Consider the following 20323-nt stretch of genomic DNA (forward strand, 5'->3'; position numbering starts at 1 on the left):
TTCGACCACCGCATTGCCTGCCTTCGTAACCCCTCTCCACCATACTGTCCAGTCTACAAACAGTCATTCACAGAGATCCCGAAGCCACCTACAGAGCCAAACTCACCCGAGATCACTAGCTGGGAGGTTTATGGCATATTCTAGCACCTACTCGCCTGCCACAACGCCTGTACTCTGTCTCTAACGGCGCAGAATAACTACTCTAGCCTTATCTCCCGCTATGCAGACCTGATCGAAGTTGCTGAAAGGATTTTCTTAAACGTGTTTGGAAAGAAGAAGGAATGGACTACTCGGAAACATCGCGCTAACATGGAGGCCAAGATGGATTTAGGACTGGCGCGGCGGGACGAAATATATCGTAGTCCTAGCTCGCCGCTACTGACTTCCCAAAGCATTCTACCTGCGAGGAGGTCGCATAGTGGGACGGAGATTGAGGTTACGAGATGGGAAGAGGAAGAAGTAACTGACATAATTCCTTTCGATCTGTTCAAGCTGTGAAGCTACTCCGTACTGGACCTTCCCCGCAAATCGAAACTGCAAAAGAAATAAAAGACTAGAAAGGCGGTGATGGAGACAGTCTAGTTCTTTGACACGAAGACGCTTTGGAGTAAGCTTTGCTATCAATGGAAAACCGAGTTGCCGCTGAAGCCTGTGCTTAAGCCTTTTGCTGCTACTTTTCTTCCCGGGGAAAAGATGCCAGTTGAAAGTGCGGCCTCCAAGGACTTCCCAGTCATCCATGACAAACGCAGAAGACATTCACGGTCTCGATGGTTGCAACTCTATCAAGCAAGCAGGATGCCAATGGCGCGTCTCCAAGTAATAACACGGCGTCCATGTCCGCAAGGCCATGGTGACCTCGATGGCAATCGGCAGACGTTGCTGACTCTGCTCAAAAAGCCGAAAGAAGAGGTCAAGCGGTCGCTGTCGAGAATACCTGCGCCCTCAAAGCCCTTTCTAGAAGAGAGAGCGTTAATCCTTCCGCGATCAGTGCGTAAGTTTCCAACCATCGCACTCACTTGCCCACAAGAAGAAATAGCAACGCTCCCACGATCAGTGCGCAAGTTCCCAGGTATCACATTCGTTTGTTCACAAGAAGAACCCGACAACCCTTTTGCTTCGCCCTGCCTTCCACCCCAAAGCAAACCACGAAAAGATTTTCTACTCCAAGACAGCCACGCAGAAATATGACTTCAAATGCTACTACTGCAACGAATGCAAACCCCATTTGCCTCCCCAAGGCGTCTACCACCACCTCCTCGTCCGTCATTATGCCTCGAAAAGAGTTTCTGGAAGAAACACAGCCATACATATTTGTAGCGCCCTACGCACATACGGTCTTCTTCGCAGGCGACTCTTTCCTCGTGTTCGCAGAGGGTGTGGTTCCGCCGCCTCCTGGTTCTGTACGATACAGTGACGCTGAGAAGGGTAAAGTAGCTAGACTGCTAGAGTCTTTCTACCTACATTCCTCAACCTACATTCGCGTCAATTTATGGATGGCGCTAATGCAAGCAGAAGAGCGGAAGCGGGCTGTTGAGATGAATGCTCACGATGACTTACATTCGTCTTTGTCCCTTACCTCGTCCAACATCCCCGTCACTCCCTCCCAGTTCTATCTCTCGAACCATCTCCACCAGTAACCACCGAGACCACACACCACTGTCTCGCGACCTTGCGGCCAGAGACTTTTCTCAATCCCGACGAAGCCGATCGAGAGATAAACGTCGAGACTTATATGTATGGTTCGCGCGGCGCCATCTCAGTGGACTTATGATCCAACGTTCAGACCGCTATCGACCCGTTGCTGAGTGAGGCAGAGCAGAAGGTGCGTAACAGGAAGCGCTGTGGAGGTGTGTTCGGCGACTTCGCGGAGACAAGCGATAGTATCTAGAGCCTTGGGTGAACGCGAAAGATAGAAAAGCGCACGGACAGGAACAAGGAAGTGAAGGGGAGAAAGTAGTAGGGATTTGGCACGGCGATGCAGAGGTAGAATGTGTGCCCGTTCGGGTGCGGAACACGACTTGTGTATAAGTACGTAATGCCATAACCAAGAAGGAAAACAATGGAAAGCTCATCATAACATAATGACACTACTCCTACATAATGAAAGAACAATGAAGAAAAGACATCGCACACCCAGCATGTGTCTCATAAACGACTCTTCTACACTTTGCTCTTCTCATCTCCAACGACTAACACCTCAGTAGGCTCTACCTCAATCTCGTCCGATGAAAATGTTCTCGAGCGGCGGAACACAGCTTCTTCAACTGAATCGTACACCACCGTCCCTTTCTTGTTTACCTCAGTCACGTCACGGAGCTGCCACCCGAACCTCGCAAAGCGCTCACGGACGCGATCGTTCAAGCCCACAAGTCTGAACTGCGTGTTCTTCCCGCCATACGCCTCAATGTCCGCTTTAAGATCCTTGAGATGGGTAAGGCCAGTCGTGTCAATGTTATGCATGGCATACATATCCAACACCACACTGCGGATTTGAACAGGTTCTTCCAGAATCTCGGCTTTTGTGCGTAAACGTAAGGCGCGATCTTTGCCTGCGACGCTCCAGTTGCGGTTTGCGTGGGCAGCTTCAAGGGTAGCAACATCGCCAGAGTTGAAAGTCTGAACTGCGTCGAGACATTGCGTTTTGATGTGGTAAGCATTGTAGAAGAGCATGGATTGGTGGATGCGGAATACTTGAGTGTCGAGAGGGGTAGCGTGCATGCCTGCTTGGCGGCCGTGAGAGGTCACCTCAATAGAAGTGATGCGGTGGACACGGTGGAATGCCATGAAAAGGAGGTGGTAGACTATGTTGAAGCCGACGGCCGTGCCAATGCCGACTTCTGATGAGACGAAAAGGGTAAGCCAGAAGGCTAGCATTGAGGTGGTAAAGTCGACGAGTGAAGTGCGCCAGTATCCGTAGAAAACTTTGAGGGGGACAACAATGTGCCAAACTGCCGTGACGATGATGGCTGCTAATGTGGCTTTGGGAATCCAGTATAGTGCTGGCGAAAGTTTGAAGATGCTGAGGATGACGACACCGCCGGCGATCAAACCGTATGCTGGTGACTTGACACCGGATTCTGAGTTCACGGCAGTACGAGACATGGCGCCACCCACTGCCATGGATGAGAAGAAGGAGTTGAAGAAGTTGGTAAAACCAAGGTAGACTAGCTCTTGTGCAGCATCAGTCACGTAGCCATTCTTGCGACCGAAGGCTTTGGCAATAGCCAAGTGCTCAAGTGCAGCAGCAATGAAGGGAGCAATGCTTCTAGCAAACACCTTGCCGATAAGAGCTGAGTCGGGCATTCGAGGTGTTGCAATACCATCAGATTTGACTTTGCTGAGTGCCCATACAGGGTCGTCGTTCTCGAGGTCAATGTCCTTGTTCACCGCGTACGAAATACCGGCGAAGAGAACGAGTACTACAGCACTGCGGCCAAGCGCTAGCAGCCAGATAGCCTTGTTCTTCTTGCCCCAGCGCTGTCCCATCTTCTGCATGAGGTATAGCATCAGCAGGCCACCAAGACCCACTCCACATGTCGGGCCATCGTACTGGGGTATCTTGGCGAAGAGGTCGTGGATGATGTTCGCCGTACCGGAGCCGACAGTGATGCCAAACAGCGATGGGATCTGGCCGAGCATGATGACGATGGCGGCTGCGGAGATGAAGCCGCTCAAAACGGGCACGGAAATAAACTCTAGCAGGAAACCAAGCTTGAGCAAGCCTAGCGCCATGGAGTAGATACCAACGGACATGGCAACGGCGGAAGCGATTGCTTGTGGTGAATATCCCTCTTGAGCAACGTCTGCGATTATCTCCGCCGTCAACAGACCCATAAGCGAAGTGGGACCAGTCGACAGATCTATCAACCGTTTTAGTGGTTAGGCTATATACCAGTCACGACGACTCACCTTTAGATGTACCCATGATCAGGTAGAGAAAATTTGGTAGCCAGCTCGACATGAGTCCATACTGTCCGGGTATTGTCGCAATCTTCGCATATGCCAGAGACTGAGGGATGAGTAGCACGCCAACAGTAATCCCGGCTAATGTATCGTTGAGAAGCCATCGTGGATTGTACTTTGGCAACCATTGGATGATTGGTGCCTTTTGAAGTAGGTATTGACCTGCGACCGAAGGGGCGGCACGAACAGCCTTGCTGCCATACCGTACTGTACGTTGGAGGGTGGTATCGGTGGTTATCGCTTCTCGACTCCGTTGAGCCTTCTTTCTAATAAACTCCATAATGAATTGACGAGAAGCCAACAAATTACAAGCGCAGGGCGGATGCTCGACAACTGAGACGATACAGCGTTGAGTAGTCAATGAGGCCAACTGAGGGGTACACAGTGCACTTTGTAGCGAATATATACCCCACGCATCCTAGAAAGCGGCATTATCAACCACGAGGTAGCCTCATGTCGATGAAACCAGGTCTTGAAGCCATAGCCCTGGAGTTGGACCTACTAGATTGCTGGCCAGCACACCCACTTCTAACCGCTTACTCGCATGGAAACATGCTGAGAACGTCTAGGTGTACTCGCGTCGGGGTACTGCCAATCATACCAATGGGACATCAGCGTGCCGGTTCAGCGATATCCAATGAGGAAGGGAACTGCAACTGGCATACGTGATACCCTGTTCGAATCTCGACCTGCCGTCTTGAGAGACCGAGGCGCGAGCTGTAGGACGAGTGGAGATTTTGACGTAGTGGTGATTCGACGTTATTTTCGTAGTACACCACTGAGACGCAAAGACATAGTCACGCTGTCGATACCAGCAGGGGGCCGGTAAGAGATTAGACAAGCGCTTGTCACACTGCCGATATGCCTAAGCAGAGCGAACCCAGGGTTCGGTCACACTTGACATTTTCCCCGAGCCCATCTGAAGTTTCACGAAACTGTCCAACCTACTTGTATCCAACTTGATGAGTTGGTACGGACCAGCTTTTATTGAGTTTTGAGTTGCCTGTTTGCAGGAGACGATATCTTTGGGAATGAAGTTACCCCGCAATACACTTCATCAACGCTGTACTAGCTTCCGTCAGCCACCCCGCGCAGGCCTGGTTGAAGACGGACGCTAGCGCATTGAATTAAGCTTTGTGTCAAGCTCCACGAATAGATGGCCAAGAATCCTTGTGGAGTATCTCCCGAACAGAGCGTGTGCCGTGTCAGTGCAGCCGACGATCGAAGTTGGGACGAAACATCCGCAACAGCGATGATCCCACCAGCCTCAATCTGTACAAGCCGGCAGTTGTTTCGATGACCACCAGGATAGGGAGACTTTGCACAACTTGCCGAAATCATGACACACAGGTGTTTCCAGTTTGGCTATGAAGACTAACCGTTGTTACCCCTCAGCTGGTGGCGGCACGACCTAGACACCGAATTGCGCTGGCCTTGCTGAAGCATCGCACTTGTTACGCAACTCCAATCAGCCTCAGTGGCGTACATGGAATTGCCGTTCTCGCGAGATGGGGATGATGACCAGTCACATGCGACAACAACTTGGCAATGTTCATCGGCAATGCATTCGTCAGCAATACACGCAATTGTGGTTACATTGCGGTCCAGGTGTATCAGCGACGGAAGTGAATGTTCAGTCTCCAATCTGTAGGACATCGTATGAAACTGGTACTAGGATCGCCAAATCATGCCAATGCGCAATACACATAAGTTTAGTTTAGCAGCCACCTCTTACATGTCAAGAATGTAGTGCAAACTTGACCTGAGTGTAAGTGCATCTACACATGCACGCGCCAAGCGGGATGAGTTGCCGCAAACGATAGACGCATGCAGTGTGACCAACAACCTTTGGGCCAATAAGGATGACCTTGACGTTCCTGCAAGATGGCTCTCGCTAAGCCGTTCCGGAAGGTAGAGGTCAAAACAACCTCCCAACGACTTGTATGATGGTGTAGGATGTGGATGCCACGATATCGTTGCATACGGCATGTTGATTGCAAAATTGGGTGCAGCACAATCTCTTTCCCCATGTAGAAACGACCTCCGCTGATAAGAAGTGTTTGATGATTGAAGACTGTCGCCAGAGCTTCAATATCAGGGCCGACGTCCTTCCAGCGTACCCCGCATTCTTTGGCTTGGCTGGTGGTTAAGGCGGAACCAGCATGCTTGTTGAAGCTAAGAGACGGCATACTGAGTAGTCCTGCCATGGCTCAGCCATGGTTGCGCCTAGACTGCCCATGCCCATCACGTCGTCCTGACAATGAGCAAACCGGGTCCAGGTTGCGCATCGATCTGAAGATGCAGTCAGGAGGGGCAGAAGGTGCCAGCGTATTGGTTAGTGTGGGACACAGCAAAGCCACTATGCAATATAACGAGTCTCACCCTGCGACTCTCGTACATATTCCGGACACAATCCCCTTGAGCGACTTAATTCCTCCAATAACGGCGATATATCGGAAAGCCGCGAGAAAGCCAAAGACTAGACCATGTGCCGACACCACCATAGTGGCTGAGGATGTGAGTGATTGGCTGGTGAAGTACGATGTGCAACGAAAGAGGGGTTGGGCATGGTGGCCATGTATGTGGCGGCGACGTTGCTCGTTGTAACGGGTAATCAAATATCCAGCCTAACGGAGCATAGAGTAGAGGAAGGGTGACATCATGAGAGCGTCGTCGTCGTGAACGCTCTTGCAAAGAACCAGTGGGGTACGAGGCTAGAGAAGCGCGCTGCAGGAGGCCGTTAATTCCCCCCTTGTCAAGCATCAACGCGTAGAGGCGTGGCAGCCGCAATCCAGCGACCAGCAGTACGGTGATGGGAAGAAAGGGGATGCATCACTGCACGAAGGACACGTACGAGACGGAAAGCCGCGCGACGTGATAGAGAATGGTTGAGAAGATGGCAGCGGAGGTGAGTGATGGTGGTGAAGGGTGCCGTGTCGGAGACGAAGAGGCAAGCTCCGTCTCCGCGCTAACGCCAAGACGAAATTTATTATCGATACGGCATCTTTCAAGACAGGCCCAAGCAGACGTCCCTGGCCAGAGTTGCAAATCGAAGACATTGGAACATGGCGCGCAAGAAGAAGAGCGCGCAGGCTGACGAGGCACTCAGCGGCAGCGCCTCTTCGACGCCGCCGCCCGCAACCAACGGCGCAGCCGCAGCGAAGAAGGCGGCCAACGAGCCCTCGACGTCTGCCCTCATCATCTGTCGCAACAAGTGAGTGTGGGCGGGTACTGCCGTCTTGATGCAGAGAGACAATACCCTAATGGCGGCACTATAGGCATTGGCGCTACATCTCTTCGTTCCACGGCCCCTGGCTCCAACTTCCGCCCGAAGTCCTCGAGTCGCTCGCCCATAGCAACTACCTCTCGCCGCGTCCACACCCGATTGACCCCGCCGTCTTCTACGATCTCGTCAAGATCCGCAAGGCTGTTGATGAGGCGACCAATCTTGCTGTGCGCGCAACGTCTGGCTTGACGTCAGCGGCCCTCAGCAACAGTCTCAATAATGGGAATAGTATGCTTGGGAATGCGGCGGCGCTGGGGATAGGCTATGGGGGAGGGGGGACCTCGAAGCTGAGTAGAGAGCGAAAACATCGCATGCGGGAGCTGGCGACGAACAAGCTGAGTCAGGCATATCATTTGGACGAGATTGCGGCCAGTGTAGCCACTATGCAGAGCGCAAGCACGCTGGAAGACGTCGCGCATTTGGTGCTGCAGCGAGAGCCCAACAACGTGGATGCCAAGTACGTCCACTTCTTCCACGAGAAGATTCCCAGTCGCATGATGGCGCAATGTACACCTTTGGATACTTTGAATGAAATCATCACCGAGCGACCCAACGACGGGAGCCCCCTGCGAACACGCGCTTTGACAAGGATATTCAAGGAAGACTATGTAAACTCAGCCAAGGACCTGAGTGAGGCCTTGAGCTCGGCACGTTATATCATGGCACAACATCGAGCAGGCAAGGACCAGCTAGTACTGGCAAAGACACTGCAGGAGCAGTATGGGAGAGATTGGAGGCAGGAAGTCAAGATCCCAGACGAAGACCACCCCAATTCGCTCGAGACTCAATTACTCTTCCATCGCGCTGGCGTATACTTTACAATAGCATGCGGCCACGTCAATGCTGCACTAGATGGCCTACAGGCAGCCGAAGAGGCAAAGGCGCGGCGGGATGCTCAAATCGCTCAAGGCAAAGAACCAGATCCAGTGACACCAGAAGAAGCGCACGGCAACCATCTCCGTCTAGAAGCCCGCAAGCAAGTCCGCCAAAACGCCAAACGCGCCCTTCGAGACTATGTCGCCTTCCTCTCACACTTCGACTATACCCCCGGCATCTCCGCTGAGCTTGCCGAAGGCTTCCTGCGTAGGTTGGGTAATTCGGCGAACGGCAATACGAACGGTTATTCGAATGATAAGATAAAACCGAACATGAATCGTCTGATAGAGCAGACGAACGGCGCCTCGTCACCCATTTCCGAAGCTCTCGTTCCCCATCGCGGTCCGAACAAATCCTCTTCAGACCGCGCATCATGGCCCAAACTCCCTCCGCCAGAAATCTTCAAAGTCTCCCAGCTCTTCGACGCTGCCCCTCCGACCTCCCTACCTCCTTACCCACCGCCTCGCAACTCCTCTGAGTCTCCAACCTCAGCAGCAGCCACCGCCTTCGCAGATAGCCATGAGAGCATAACCTACCATCCCCTCATTACAGATGCCCTTCATAGTCTTCTCCTCTGCCATGCACTTATCCAAACACCCCCCAAAGAACATCTCCGCCATGCCCACAACGCCGCTCGCCTTGCCCGTGTCTGCGACGGCTACCCCATCTTCCTCGCCGCGCGCTCCCCTGCACGCGCAGACTGGATCGAAGTCCTCCGTCGAGCCGGAAACTGGATCGGCCTATCCACATCCTGGGAGAACCTCTGCCGCCCAGCCCCCCTACCCGGCCACGGCGGTGGTGGCAAGAACAGCTCAACAGACATGGCAGGAAAGAACGGTATGAACGGATCCAGTGGCGGCGAAACCGAAGCTCAACGTCGCGAACGCCAAAAGCACGAAGCTATCCTCGAAGCCCTAGCCGACGAACGCGTCGTCGATGAAGAGAGTTTCCAACGTGCTGTTCGCGCGCGCGAACGCCGGAATAGGGAAGACGAGGAGGCCGAGAAGAAGAGACAGCAATCTCCTCCTAGTGATGCAGATGGAAATCCCGTGTCGCCACAACCTACACCGCCCAAGCGATGGGCGCAGGACGACGGTCGCGAGTACCCCATCAGTACAGAGCGGGCAGAAGCCATTTCGCGCTGGGTTAGGGATGCGCCACCAGTGGGCGAGAGTAGCGGTGCAAAGAACAAGAAGAGGACAAAGGGAAAAGGGAAGAAACCTTCTCTGAGAGCTACTGGCACTGGTCTGAGTCTTGCAGACAGTGTGGATGCATTGAGTGTGCAAGAGGAAGATATTGATGAGTAGTTTCAGGTGTAGTTGATAGAGAGGCATATCCATGGCTTGACGACGAAGAGTTAGGGTAGACTATTTTTAGTGAGATTTTGGGCTTCGGCTTGATGTAATTGAGAAACAGAGTAGTACTCTGGGTAACGCTTGCAGATGATGGCAGAAAGTCAGATGTGCTTTGACATTTTCACTTGTTTTTGTGTCTACGTTGTGACTGTCGTGTTTACGCGCCCAAGCTAGATCCTTTCCCGAATACCTTCTTCTCCATCATGCGAGTCCATGGCATCCTACAGCGAAGGTACTCTCTGCTCGACATCTCAGTCAACCATGAATGCCCTCTCCGATCCACCAGTAGCAAAATGCTCAGGATCAAACGAACCAAAGTTCAATTCATCCACCTGTTGGACAAGCTTCCGCCAGGTCTTTTCCGACTCCTCCACTGATACCGTCTCTCCAATCCACTTTTGCTGTAGGTCCTTCTCTACAATCGTGAATCCATCGCCTTCACAGTCTTCAAGTGAATCAAATAGCTTCTCAGGCATCGGACTACTGTTCAGTAGGCTCTTGAGCGGGAACATGTTAGCAGCGAGCCAGTATGCGCGATGGAATCGTTTGTCCGAGGCTTTCATGTCGGGATGCCACTTCTGCTTGACAGTGAGTAAGCCCTGATCCAAACACGAGCTGAACCACTCTGGGATACTCGGCGCAATGGTCGTCCAATGGATTTCATTGTGCTCGTGAGCATAAAATCCATATACACCAATACTGGTGGTAGATACCGGCGGCACATCCCACTCGAACGGGTTCGCTGCGTTATGCAGGACCAAGATAGACAGTCTATTGCCCTCCTTGATGAAGCCTTTGGTTGTGTGAGTGTGCCACTTATGCTCCTCCGAATCGTAGATGTTCCGCTCGAAGTGGGTTTCCAAGAAACACTGAGCAAAGTTGTAGCCATTTTGGGCTTTTAGCTCGTAGAGCTTGACTGGCCACCTGTACTCATCGTAGTTGTTGGTCATGTGCTGAGGTATGGTCTTAGGGTCGATGACCTTGGGAGGTGACGGTGGATGTGGTGCGGGTGTATGTGTTGGATGCTGAGGCGGGTTCAGAGCGAGCCGTGTGTCAGGTATGCCCTCATACTGCGGATAATAGGAGGATGGGGGTGGTGTATGATACTGCTCTTGACCGGTCCAGTTCATGCCGTAGAATGGTGACTGTTGAAGGGCCAGGTCATAGTTCATCAATACGCCGCGTGTGGCGCTTTGCTGCTGCTGCTGGAAATACGCTAGATGCAGACGTCGGAGAGGCGGAGGCGGGGTAGACATGACTAGGTCATCGAGAATCCTAGCCTTGCGTTTACGACGAGGTGTAGATGCAGGTTCAGGCATTGGGGTATATTGTGGCGCTGAGCTTTGCGATGATATCGTCTTCCTTCTGACCGCCTCGCTTTTCCGTTTGTATGCTTCTTGCTTCTTCTTAGCTTCCGCATCGACCTTGAGGTTGTGGGTTGGCCATTGCTGGATAGAGGGTGTTATGAGAGTCGGGCCCGGGCGAGTAGTCTGCTGCCGGGGCGATGAACGTAAGAGGTTAATGGGTAGGTATAGACGAGGAGGTTGAATAGTATTTCGGCGTGACGGGGCACTTTGGAAGTTGGGTTGCCCCGGGAGGTGTTCATGTGCTGGTGTGTATGTGCCATAAGGAGACGTGTAGTCCGCCTGGGTTTCTGGTAGCTGAGCATAACCTGGGGGGCCTCGTATTGATAATGAGGCATCCAATTGGCGTTGATCTTGGAGAGCATCATCGCGGTAATGAATAGGCGGAGTAGGTGGTCGTTCCCGATCTACCCAGTGTGACATAGGTACAAAGTACCTATGCTGCGGACAGTGAAGAATTTCAGGATCAGGAGAAGGAAGAGTTGGGATTGAATCAACTGTTGGAGTCGTATGTTCTGAGGGAGCGCCAAAAGTAGCCCCGATGAGATGCTTGCGCATCGACGCAGTGCCATGCACGTCATCCAAATTCATATCCTGAGGCCAGCCGGCAGGCGCGGCGTGTTGAGAAAGATCCATCTGAAGTGCTTGCAGCAGGTCGAGTCAAGCGGCTCATATTTGGTGATGAAGGAGGCGGGCGGGGGTTGTTGACTATTTATACCGCCGTTGCTCGTGGCGACGGACGTATGGAAGGCGCCAGCGGTGAGTGATAGAAGGTGCGCTACCCAACAACAGACTATAGCACACTGATAGAAGGAAATTGCGACGTGTCTTCTGCCTTCACCATATGGAACTGGCCAATCGACACGTTGAGGCTGCAACGTCGCTGTCTGACTGTCCTGATGTGACGTAATGAGATGAATTGGCAGATGGCAACGACAAACGCAGATACGACTGATGAGCTGAGGATAGAGCCAGAACCCTGGAAAGAGGCAATGGAAGAGGATCACCTTATATAGAGACGCTGGAGATGGGAGCAGACATGAGCCAATAGTCAGAAGCTCCTGACGTAGGCTGACCATGCAAACATCCACAACATTCGTCTCCGACGACCACTTATATACCCATTTTCACGAAAGCGCCGGGCTGTCTTTGAAGCAGCTGATCGAAACGAACCATTAGACGGCTCAATTTGTGCCAAGCATCTGTAGGCAGAAGCAAGACCTGTGGACTGTTGGGGAACTTGGGGCAAAATGGGTGGAAAATGCATATGCAAATGTAATCTTACCCAGTATTTCGCTGATGAGTCATATAAGGTATCCACCATACTCCCATCCTTTCCCTATGCTTATTTTCCCAAGCTTGCGCTTCAACGCCGGAAAGACAGATACAAGGGCATGAACTAGAGACAAAAACGAGACATGCTGCGTCGCATGCAGTCCATGAGAGGAGTCGTGGGAAGCTAAACAACACGCTTGACCTGTCGAATATGTCAGTTGAGTACTTAGAGGTGGCAGACTGGAGTGCGCAGGTGCTAGTTACCTCGAAGAAGCGTTTCAACCACCACACCTGGAAGAAGCCCTGGCCAATGAGTACCATCAGCTGAAAGATGCTCCACCACTTGATGCGCGCGTTGGTGCTCTCAGCAGTATTCCTGTGCACCCGCTCGCGCACAATAATGTAGCTCTGCTCATCCTTGACTTGCGCGACAAGTTCTGACATTGTTCGCACTGTGTTCCATCAGTATAACCCTCTTATAACGACCCAAGTAGTTTCCTTACCCTCCTTCTCCAATGGATCTTGAGGTGCCTCCGATTCGGGAACGTAGACAATACCATGCACATTGAATGAGACCTCCTTCGTGTTCGCGCCCCAGTGTTCGTTGTTGAAGCAGTATGTGTATTTGCCGTCTTCTTTGGCATCGAAGGAGTGGTCGCCGGAAGACACACCGCGTTCGTGGACCTGGTAGCTTCGAGAGGGCGTCTCGATCTGAGCATGGAAAGTTAGCTACGCCCTCTAGAGGTGATAGTCGAGTCGCAATTGACGCACCCAGAAGTCAATCTCCAGGTTTCCGCTACCGCCAAACTCGCGGTCGCCGACTTGGAAGGTGACCGTCATCTTGTCATCCTTGTGGAGGGATTCGTGGAAGCATTCGCGCTGGTGAGCCTTCATTTGGATGTTGTGCGCGGTCGCAAATGACATCAGGCTGCTCGCCGCAGCGAGAATGGCGAAAGACGGGAACAGCATGGTGTAGGTGTGGGAATGCTGCTCTGTCGTGTGTTCGATTCGTATGTTTCGTGGAGCGCCAAGCTACATACACGGAGATGCCAGCTTGCCCGCAATCCAAGGGCCCAGAGCACTAGCGTGCAGCTTAGTCAGCTAAAGCTTCGTCTGAACTTCCTTCGAACCGCGTCTTGCTCTTCCACCCACTCACGATAGTGTCGTCGATCAACGCAACATGTGCTTCATCTAGCAAGAACGAGACAAGATGCAACACTTATCTCTACGGACGTCAATCATAGAAGTTGTGATCTTGTGACTCGCCGTGCAGTACACTGGGTCTGCACGCGCTGACGTCCGCTACCATCGAAGGTCTTGCAACGTCATGACTGTGTGCTGGTTTGAGGTTGTAACAATAGCAGCTGAGGGTCTTGAGAATGCCCTCGCAAGTTAAGTTAGTTTACGTTGTAGCTGGTGGAGTCTTCTCATCAATCAGACGTGGCGAAAGGTAATACCCATGTACTTTCATGTCTCCCAATTTTGCCGCTATCACTTGTTTGGTCTCACGGGCTTGAGCCATAGTTTTAATGTCGTGTTTTCAAAAGGGTCTTTCTTGTTTTGTCGTCACTCGCTAGAGGCGCGCTGTCAGAATCTGGACATTCTGGATAGGCCCTCCTCGCCGCCAAGCCAACCGCCAGACCGCACGCTCCCACATGGTTCCCGCAATACCAGCACTTCTATCTTACACAGTCAATCGTAGCCTCTTGTGGTATCATCTCAATCCGCCGCTTATCTTCGTGTTTCGCTTCTCTGCTTTCGTCGCTTGCGGATTACAACCTCCATCACACGACACGCCTACGCTCGCATTCCAGACACAACGCCTACACATAATCCATCACGATGGCCAATGCGAATGGCGCTCCACGCAGGGTCTCCATGGCTTACATTCTAGGCTTCAGCGACAAGCCGTACAAGGAGGTAAAGCCGCCCGCACTTCCGCCTCCGTCGCAACCTAGAAAGCCTAGCCAGCCAACTAACATATTGAGACCCTCCAAGAGATTTGGTAGAGCTCGCAGACTGACAGTCATTAGATCACTACCCCTGGCCGCATCATGGAGTGGACCGCAAGCGACGGACGTAAAGGCAAACTCACCGGCGCCGGCAAGCCACGACTCACTGCAGCTAGTCTTGCGAAGGTACCGTCCAAAAGGCGATCAACGAAAGAAGTACTAGGCGCGAAGAGTATATCGAAGAAAGCACCATCGAACAAGCCCGCCGTTGATGGAGATAACTTGAGGGGTGACAATGCCAATTGGGATAGCGCTTCCGTGAAAGATGGAACGAAGAAGTCGGGTTCAAAGAAGGGTGATGAATGGGTCATAGATAGCACAGCCAATGGTATCAGCGATCCGCTCGCGGACACTTGGGGAAACACTGGAAATGCTCTAGGTGGCGATGACAAGAACGGAGGCACGAAGAACCTAACCGCAGAGGAACGGCCAGCTGCCAGTGGCACTGCGGATGCTCCAGTCATCGCAGACACTAAAGACAAGCAAGCAGGTGACGACAATCCCCATGGCTTCACCAAAGAACAGGACGAGAAGTTGCTCAAGTGGAAAGCTGAGAACAGCAACAAACCCTGGGCTGATTTCGCAGGGGACATCGACAAGCAGGATCTTCAATGTAAGGAACGCTTCAAACAGATCAAGCCGAAGGATTTGAAGCCCAATGCGTCCAACCAAGGTGGAGGGGGTACGGGGGGTGAAGGCAAGAAGGAGAACATTAAAGGGAAGAAACAGAACCACAATCAGAATCAAGGCAACGGAGGGAACAAGAAGGACGAGAAGAAAGATGGTAATAAAGAGGAAGAGAAGAAGGAAGAAAAGAAGGAAGAAAAGAAGGAAGAGAGCGACTCAGTTAACTTATGGAAAACGTGGGGCGGCGTCGGCTTTACAGAGGGCACCAACGATGATAAGAAGGATGACGCTGGCAGGGCCAATAACGCGGACAACAGCGGGTCGAACAATGCCACTGAGACTTGGGGCAATAAGGTCGAAGACGGAGGTACTACTGGCGCAGGCGGCTTCGGTTGGAGTAAGGATGCTGGCACCGGTTTCGATCCAGGAGACTCGTGGGGACCCACTGCTGCAGTGGGTGTTGCCACCACAAATCGGGATACGATCAACAATCAGAGTAGCAACAATGCTGGTGGTATATCCCAGGGTTCTGACAACAGGGCCTCGCCAGCTGCGATCAAACCCACATCGAGGCCTTCTTCGAACAAAGCTCCCTCCAAGTCCCACTCTCAACACAAAGTCAGCAACGACAACAACATCCAGCCCACCACGGTCCGTCCTCTAGAGCTCGAAGTCAAACCAGATGACACCTTCTCCGCTGATGATCTACGTCTAATCGCTCGCATCTTACAACAGGATTGCTCCATGGTCTGGAATAGGGTCAGCTGGCGGTTCAGGGACAAGACTGGTAGGACGTTACACCCTGACGAGTTTGAGAAGAAGATTGCTGGGAATCTAGAGGGTAAGGACAGCGAGAAGGGTGAGCGGAGGCGATAGGGTCGTGACGAAGCATAGTTGGGAGACTGTGAGGAGAATGTACCATGGAACGTCCAGAGGGCTGCAAGTAGGGCTAAGGATCCCGTATATCCCGATTAATATCATCTTTTCATATCTGGCTGGCTTTTTGTCGTAGTCCGGTGTTCTACCGTCTCCCATATCTCACAGTAGCATTGGCCATAGGGTAGTGGTAATTCTGACTATCTGTCCCTCCGCTTTCTGCATCAGTTCTTCCATATGTTGCGCGCAATCACTACCTTTTTTCCACATGACGACAGAGAAATCTCACAAAACTACCAGCGGGCGGTACTAGACAGTGTGCAATATTTCAAGAGAGCGTTTGCTCTCTCGTCAGTGAGCCGTCGTCCCGAGCTCACACCGCAATTTTGCTTGAAACAACAATCCCCTCCCCCTCCCCCTACCCCTCCCCCTCCCCCTCGTCTTTACTCGCCGGATCCGACCACCCTGCCAACACTTGTAGAATCCAGATTTCTCTGCAAAGTCTAGCCTCACTATGACTGGAGTCAGGAAAAACAGTGAGGCTGCGCGCAAGCCATACCGCAAGCTCAAAACCGTCAGCCAGCTCAGTGCTGTTGATATCATCATCGAGACTCGCAAAGTCAAGCACCATTTCGATGATCTCCCTCCGGTGGAAGACTATCACTTCGTTGCGATCGGCGTCTCACGATTTCTCGACAAGAACACACATCCGATGAAACTATACCTGGGTCAAAACGCAACTCATAGGACCTGGGCCTTTCTCAAGCACTGGCCTATGTCAGTGAAGAAGGGATCTGAGGTATTGTTCGTCAACGAATACCGTTACGGAGACAGTGACACCATCAAGGACGTCTCACATATGGGCTTGATGTACCCTTTCAAGGCTTTCAAAGACAAGAACCTCGGCCAGAGCATCCGCCATCTGTCCCACTTCGTTCAATATGTCTTCCTATACACCGGCAAAGTGGACAAGGTGTACCCACAGAGTCTGATAACTGCAGAGGAGGTGCTCATCGCTGCGGTTAGCACCATAGCTTCCATATACAAAGCCAAAGGTAAGTCTCAACGTGCTGTCTTGGTAGCTGAATACTAACCTGCGCAAGGTGGCGTAGAGGCAATGCCCGATTGTCATCTTCCCGGCCCCTTCAACGATGCCACTTGTGACGATGATCATACTCCTCTCCCTCCGCATACAAACGCTCGCGCAACTCGAGCTTATCCTGCCCATCTCATCCTAAAGCTCAGAGTATCTCCAGACGCCCTCGCCTCCGCATTGGCAGAGGCTCCTTCCAAATCGAAGGAGATAGCCAAGCCTGATATTTTCTCGTTTCCGCTCGGTCGCACACAAGAGGATGATATGCAAACGGTTATTTCGGAGAGAATGAGCAATCTGGGCTTAGGCGCGCTTGACTCGGTAACAGAGATTATCGGTAGATCGAAGCGTAAAGCTGACGCTGACGAAAAGCCTTTCGAACACTGGAAAAAGCTTAAGCTCGAGAAACAGAAGGAGGCCAAGCTCGAGAAAGAGCTGAAGAGGCGGCTGAAGGGGATACAGGCGAGGCAAGCTCGCTATGATAGTGAGATGGAGACTGTGGCCAAAGAGCAGCCGGTTGCGACCATCATCCGCTGGGCTGCTGCTGACGTGGAGGATAGTGAGAAGGATGAAGAGATCAACCCGGTGCTTGAAGGATACTGAGGTTAAAACAAAAGTCCAGGTTATGGGAGGTTGGGCGATGTAGCCGCCACCATGGCCCATCAGCTGGGTGGATACTTCCCGCCAATGAGCTGAGGACATCCTTGCTTGGTTAAGACAATGATTCACAGGATAGAAAACTTTGACTGTATACTGCATTGAATTCAGTTTCATAGGTATCTAAGTAACCACCTCAGCATCTTCACTAGATCCTAGCCAGTGGCGCTATCCCTCCGAAGGCACGTCAGCTTGAGCTCTTTCTCTAGCCCAGGCATGTTCAAGCGATCAACATCCCAGCCACACGCCTTGCTCTCGCAATGCAACACCAGCGAGCTGAGATGACCAAAAACCTTTCCACATTCCTCATCACGGCACATGAATGGGTGTATGATACCAGCGGTTGACCAATGCTGTACTTCGTGGATGTCGACGCGGCCAGTCCGAATGGATGCATGCATATCGAGATCCATGTAAAGCGGTGAATACCACCATTTACCGAGACAGCGCATGAGAAGCGCTGGGTCGGCAAGTTTGGGACACTTGCCTGACTCTAGGTGGTTGACAAGGCTGGAGAAGGTGCGCATCGGTGCGTCGCAACCCCAGCAGCCGATGCTAACGGAGCTGTGCTTCGTCATGTGCTAATGTGTTGTTAGCGTGGCAGCCACGAGGCAGTCGCACGGCAGATCACTTACAATGTGATAGTTGCCCTCGTGGTGTGTGCGGTAGCCACAGTCCTCGCAGAGAAAGCAGTGCTCGAGATGAAGGGCCAATTGAGCCTTTCCGGCGTAGTGGTCGCCACATTGAGGACAGGCGAGTGCGAAAGAACAGCTCTCATAATGTTGATTGAGCTTCGTCAAGCTCGGAAGTACGCGCTTGCAGCCTTCGCACTGAAAATGATCGCATTTGAGGTGCTGTGTGAGTGCGGCCTGATCCGGGCCATCGAAATCACAGCCTGGCTGCAGGCAATGCTTGTGTTCTTACCTGGGTCAGCCACGTCTACATGATACAGTGGTTGACATGGGGCTTCAAGAAAGGTTTGAATAAAGCACAAAGGCAGGTTAAAGGGACGCTAAAAATTCTCTACACACTTACTGATTGTCTGTTGCCAATGCGCATCGCGCTCATCCTGGTTACGGAAGCGGCGCTGGCATGTTGCGCACCATGTGTGCTTCAGAGCGGTCTGGAGATGGCGCTCCATCTCATTGCGGGTTCTGAAGCCAAGCAGACAGGTGAGACACACGAACTCATGTCCAACACTGTAGTTGTTCTCGAAGTGGTTCTTGAGACCCCAATCATCCTTGAAGGCAGAAAGACAGAGGTTGCAGTAGGTATCATGGTTCCATGAATGGTCGACATGGTTCTTGAGACCATTGCGGTCTACAAAGACGCGCTTGCAAAGGTTGCAGTAGTTTTCGTGCCCGGTGTTGTGCTTGATATGACTGAGTAATGCGGCCTTGTTGAGAAACTTATGCGAGCAGACACCACACCAGTTCTCGTGTGGATCGTATGCCTTCTCGCTGCCGTTGTCTGTTGAGCCTGAGATGGCCCGGTCTCGCTCTCGGTGAGCGAGAGGGTGATTGAGAATAGCTTTGGTGCGGTCCTTCACAACTTGCGGAAGTGGGCGAACTGGTAGCGCCGATTGTGTTGCGGTAGGGCCACGCTTCCTCACCTCTTGCCACGGTATGGAGTCATCGGCGACCTGATTAAGAAACGGATTCTGAGCGGGATCAACAGCGGCACTGCGCACGGGGGTTGCGTTTCCGTCTGCGCTAGCGAACATCGCATAGCGGTTGTGGCCGGGCGCAGCCATGGTTCGTTCGCGGCGGCGATGTTGGAAACGGGATCAGCGTCAGCAATATAGTTCTGTATCAGACCAGCTTGCTGTGTTGATAGAAGTGATTGTGTTATTGCCGCTAGTACGGCTAGCAAGGATGGCCAATAACAAGCAGCCAGGCAGCAAGCGTCCTATCACATGACATTGTGGCACGAAACGGGTGAGAGCATCGGCATGCATGATAGCGCGTATACGCGTATGCAAGATTAAATACAGAATCAAAATGCGCCGACTGAGCATTTAGGGTTCGAGGCGCATCTGCACATCCCGCCAAGGAAGCGAGGGAAGTAACGATGGCGTGAACAAAAAGGTGGTGAGCGTGAAGGAAGGGGCATGATATTGGTATACTTCACAAGAGGCTGAGACAGTATTGGACATACAAGCTATGACTTAGTGAGTACGTGTGTTGCTTTATGGGATCAACTTATCAGAGTTGCAATGCAAATGGTCGCGCATCGCCGCAATTAACGGTGTAAGACGGATGGGAGTGCCTTCTGAGCGGCGTGAGCGGTGTGAGCTGTACCCTCACCTTCTAATGTTATCATAAAGACCAGGTTTGGAGAATTCGAGTTTTGCAGGAGAGCTGACAGAAGAGATCAGGAGGTCGAAATGATGGAGGTTGAGTCAATGACGCAGCTAAAGTTAGCGTGTCACGTTTCCCACGCGCTCACTTCCGAGGTTCATCGCGATGCGTCTCCCACAACCATCGACATTGATCACCTACAGCATCGACGCCATCCCGGAAAAGACATCTTGCGAAGGAAATGTGAGACACCATCACACAATGCTAGTCGTCACTCACGGCAGCCTATCCAGGATTCCAGCTTTGGCAGCCCGCCAGCCTATGGCCCAAACTGCACACTGCACAGATCACATCAGACGCTTGCTCACTCCAACACCCTAATCTCAAGGGCCGGCGGCCTGATTACTTTCTCTGCGGACTACGGCTAAGCATATTTGAATTTATTACATTACCGATCAGCTCGACCACGCCATCTTGTCGCCGTCGTTCCCTTTCTTACACCAAGATACCACTACGAGGACTCCGAGCCTTGAAAGTCTATACGAATTTGGCTCATATCTACCTGTCAATTTTTTTCCGCAAGCTCCCTGTTCCTATGGGGCGATGAACATAAGAAATGGTTTGCTTTGCGGGTTGGCA

The 20323-nt window shown here is 52.2% G+C and overlaps 8 protein-coding genes across 8 annotated transcripts; 4 read left to right on the forward strand and 4 right to left on the reverse strand.

Moving 5' to 3' along the window:
• Nucleotides 1-1268: 1268 nt before the first annotated feature.
• On the forward strand, nt 1269-1637 carry ALTATR162_LOCUS6238 (uncharacterized protein; the record flags this gene model as incomplete). The annotated part of the gene is made up of 1 exon (XM_043313859.1): nt 1269-1637. The coding sequence occupies one exon, from the start codon at nt 1269-1271 to the stop codon at nt 1635-1637; it is 369 nt and encodes a 122-aa protein (XP_043169794.1).
• Nucleotides 1638-2160: 523 nt separating this feature from the next.
• On the reverse strand, nt 2161-4243 carry ALTATR162_LOCUS6239 (uncharacterized protein; the record flags this gene model as incomplete). Its single annotated transcript, XM_043313860.1, has 2 exons — nt 2161-3860; nt 3910-4243. 2 exons carry the CDS (start codon nt 4241-4243, stop codon nt 2161-2163), a joined length of 2034 nt encoding a protein of 677 aa, XP_043169795.1.
• A 2785-nt stretch (nt 4244-7028) lies between these two features.
• Nucleotides 7029-9432, forward strand: ALTATR162_LOCUS6240 (uncharacterized protein; the record flags this gene model as incomplete). The annotated part of the gene is made up of 2 exons (XM_043313861.1): nt 7029-7177; nt 7242-9432. 2 exons carry the CDS (start codon nt 7029-7031, stop codon nt 9430-9432), a joined length of 2340 nt encoding a protein of 779 aa, XP_043169796.1.
• Nucleotides 9433-9731: 299 nt separating this feature from the next.
• Nucleotides 9732-11267, reverse strand: ALTATR162_LOCUS6241 (uncharacterized protein; the record flags this gene model as incomplete). Its single annotated transcript, XM_043313862.1, has 1 exon — nt 9732-11267. The coding sequence occupies one exon, from the start codon at nt 11265-11267 to the stop codon at nt 9732-9734; it is 1536 nt and encodes a 511-aa protein (XP_043169797.1).
• A 1036-nt stretch (nt 11268-12303) lies between these two features.
• ALTATR162_LOCUS6242 (uncharacterized protein) lies at nt 12304-13088 on the reverse strand (the record flags this gene model as incomplete). Its single annotated transcript, XM_043313863.1, has 4 exons — nt 12304-12321; nt 12384-12571; nt 12623-12830; nt 12891-13088. 4 exons carry the CDS (start codon nt 13086-13088, stop codon nt 12304-12306), a joined length of 612 nt encoding a protein of 203 aa, XP_043169798.1.
• An 873-nt stretch (nt 13089-13961) lies between these two features.
• Nucleotides 13962-15634, forward strand: ALTATR162_LOCUS6243 (uncharacterized protein; the record flags this gene model as incomplete). Its single annotated transcript, XM_043313864.1, has 2 exons — nt 13962-14039; nt 14153-15634. 2 exons carry the CDS (start codon nt 13962-13964, stop codon nt 15632-15634), a joined length of 1560 nt encoding a protein of 519 aa, XP_043169799.1.
• Nucleotides 15635-16148: 514 nt separating this feature from the next.
• On the forward strand, nt 16149-17330 carry ALTATR162_LOCUS6244 (uncharacterized protein; the record flags this gene model as incomplete). The annotated part of the gene is made up of 2 exons (XM_043313865.1): nt 16149-16689; nt 16738-17330. The coding sequence occupies 2 exons, from the start codon at nt 16149-16151 to the stop codon at nt 17328-17330; spliced, it is 1134 nt and encodes a 377-aa protein (XP_043169800.1).
• A 209-nt stretch (nt 17331-17539) lies between these two features.
• ALTATR162_LOCUS6245 (uncharacterized protein) lies at nt 17540-19137 on the reverse strand (the record flags this gene model as incomplete). Its single annotated transcript, XM_043313866.1, has 3 exons — nt 17540-17965; nt 18020-18303; nt 18420-19137. 3 exons carry the CDS (start codon nt 19135-19137, stop codon nt 17540-17542), a joined length of 1428 nt encoding a protein of 475 aa, XP_043169801.1.
• Nucleotides 19138-20323: the final 1186 nt, after the last annotated feature.

The sequence above is a fragment of the Alternaria atra genome (genome assembly GCF_907166805.1).
Source record: "Alternaria atra isolate CS162 genome assembly, contig: 25, whole genome shotgun sequence".
NCBI classification, from domain to species: Eukaryota; Fungi; Ascomycota; class Dothideomycetes; order Pleosporales; family Pleosporaceae; genus Alternaria; species Alternaria atra.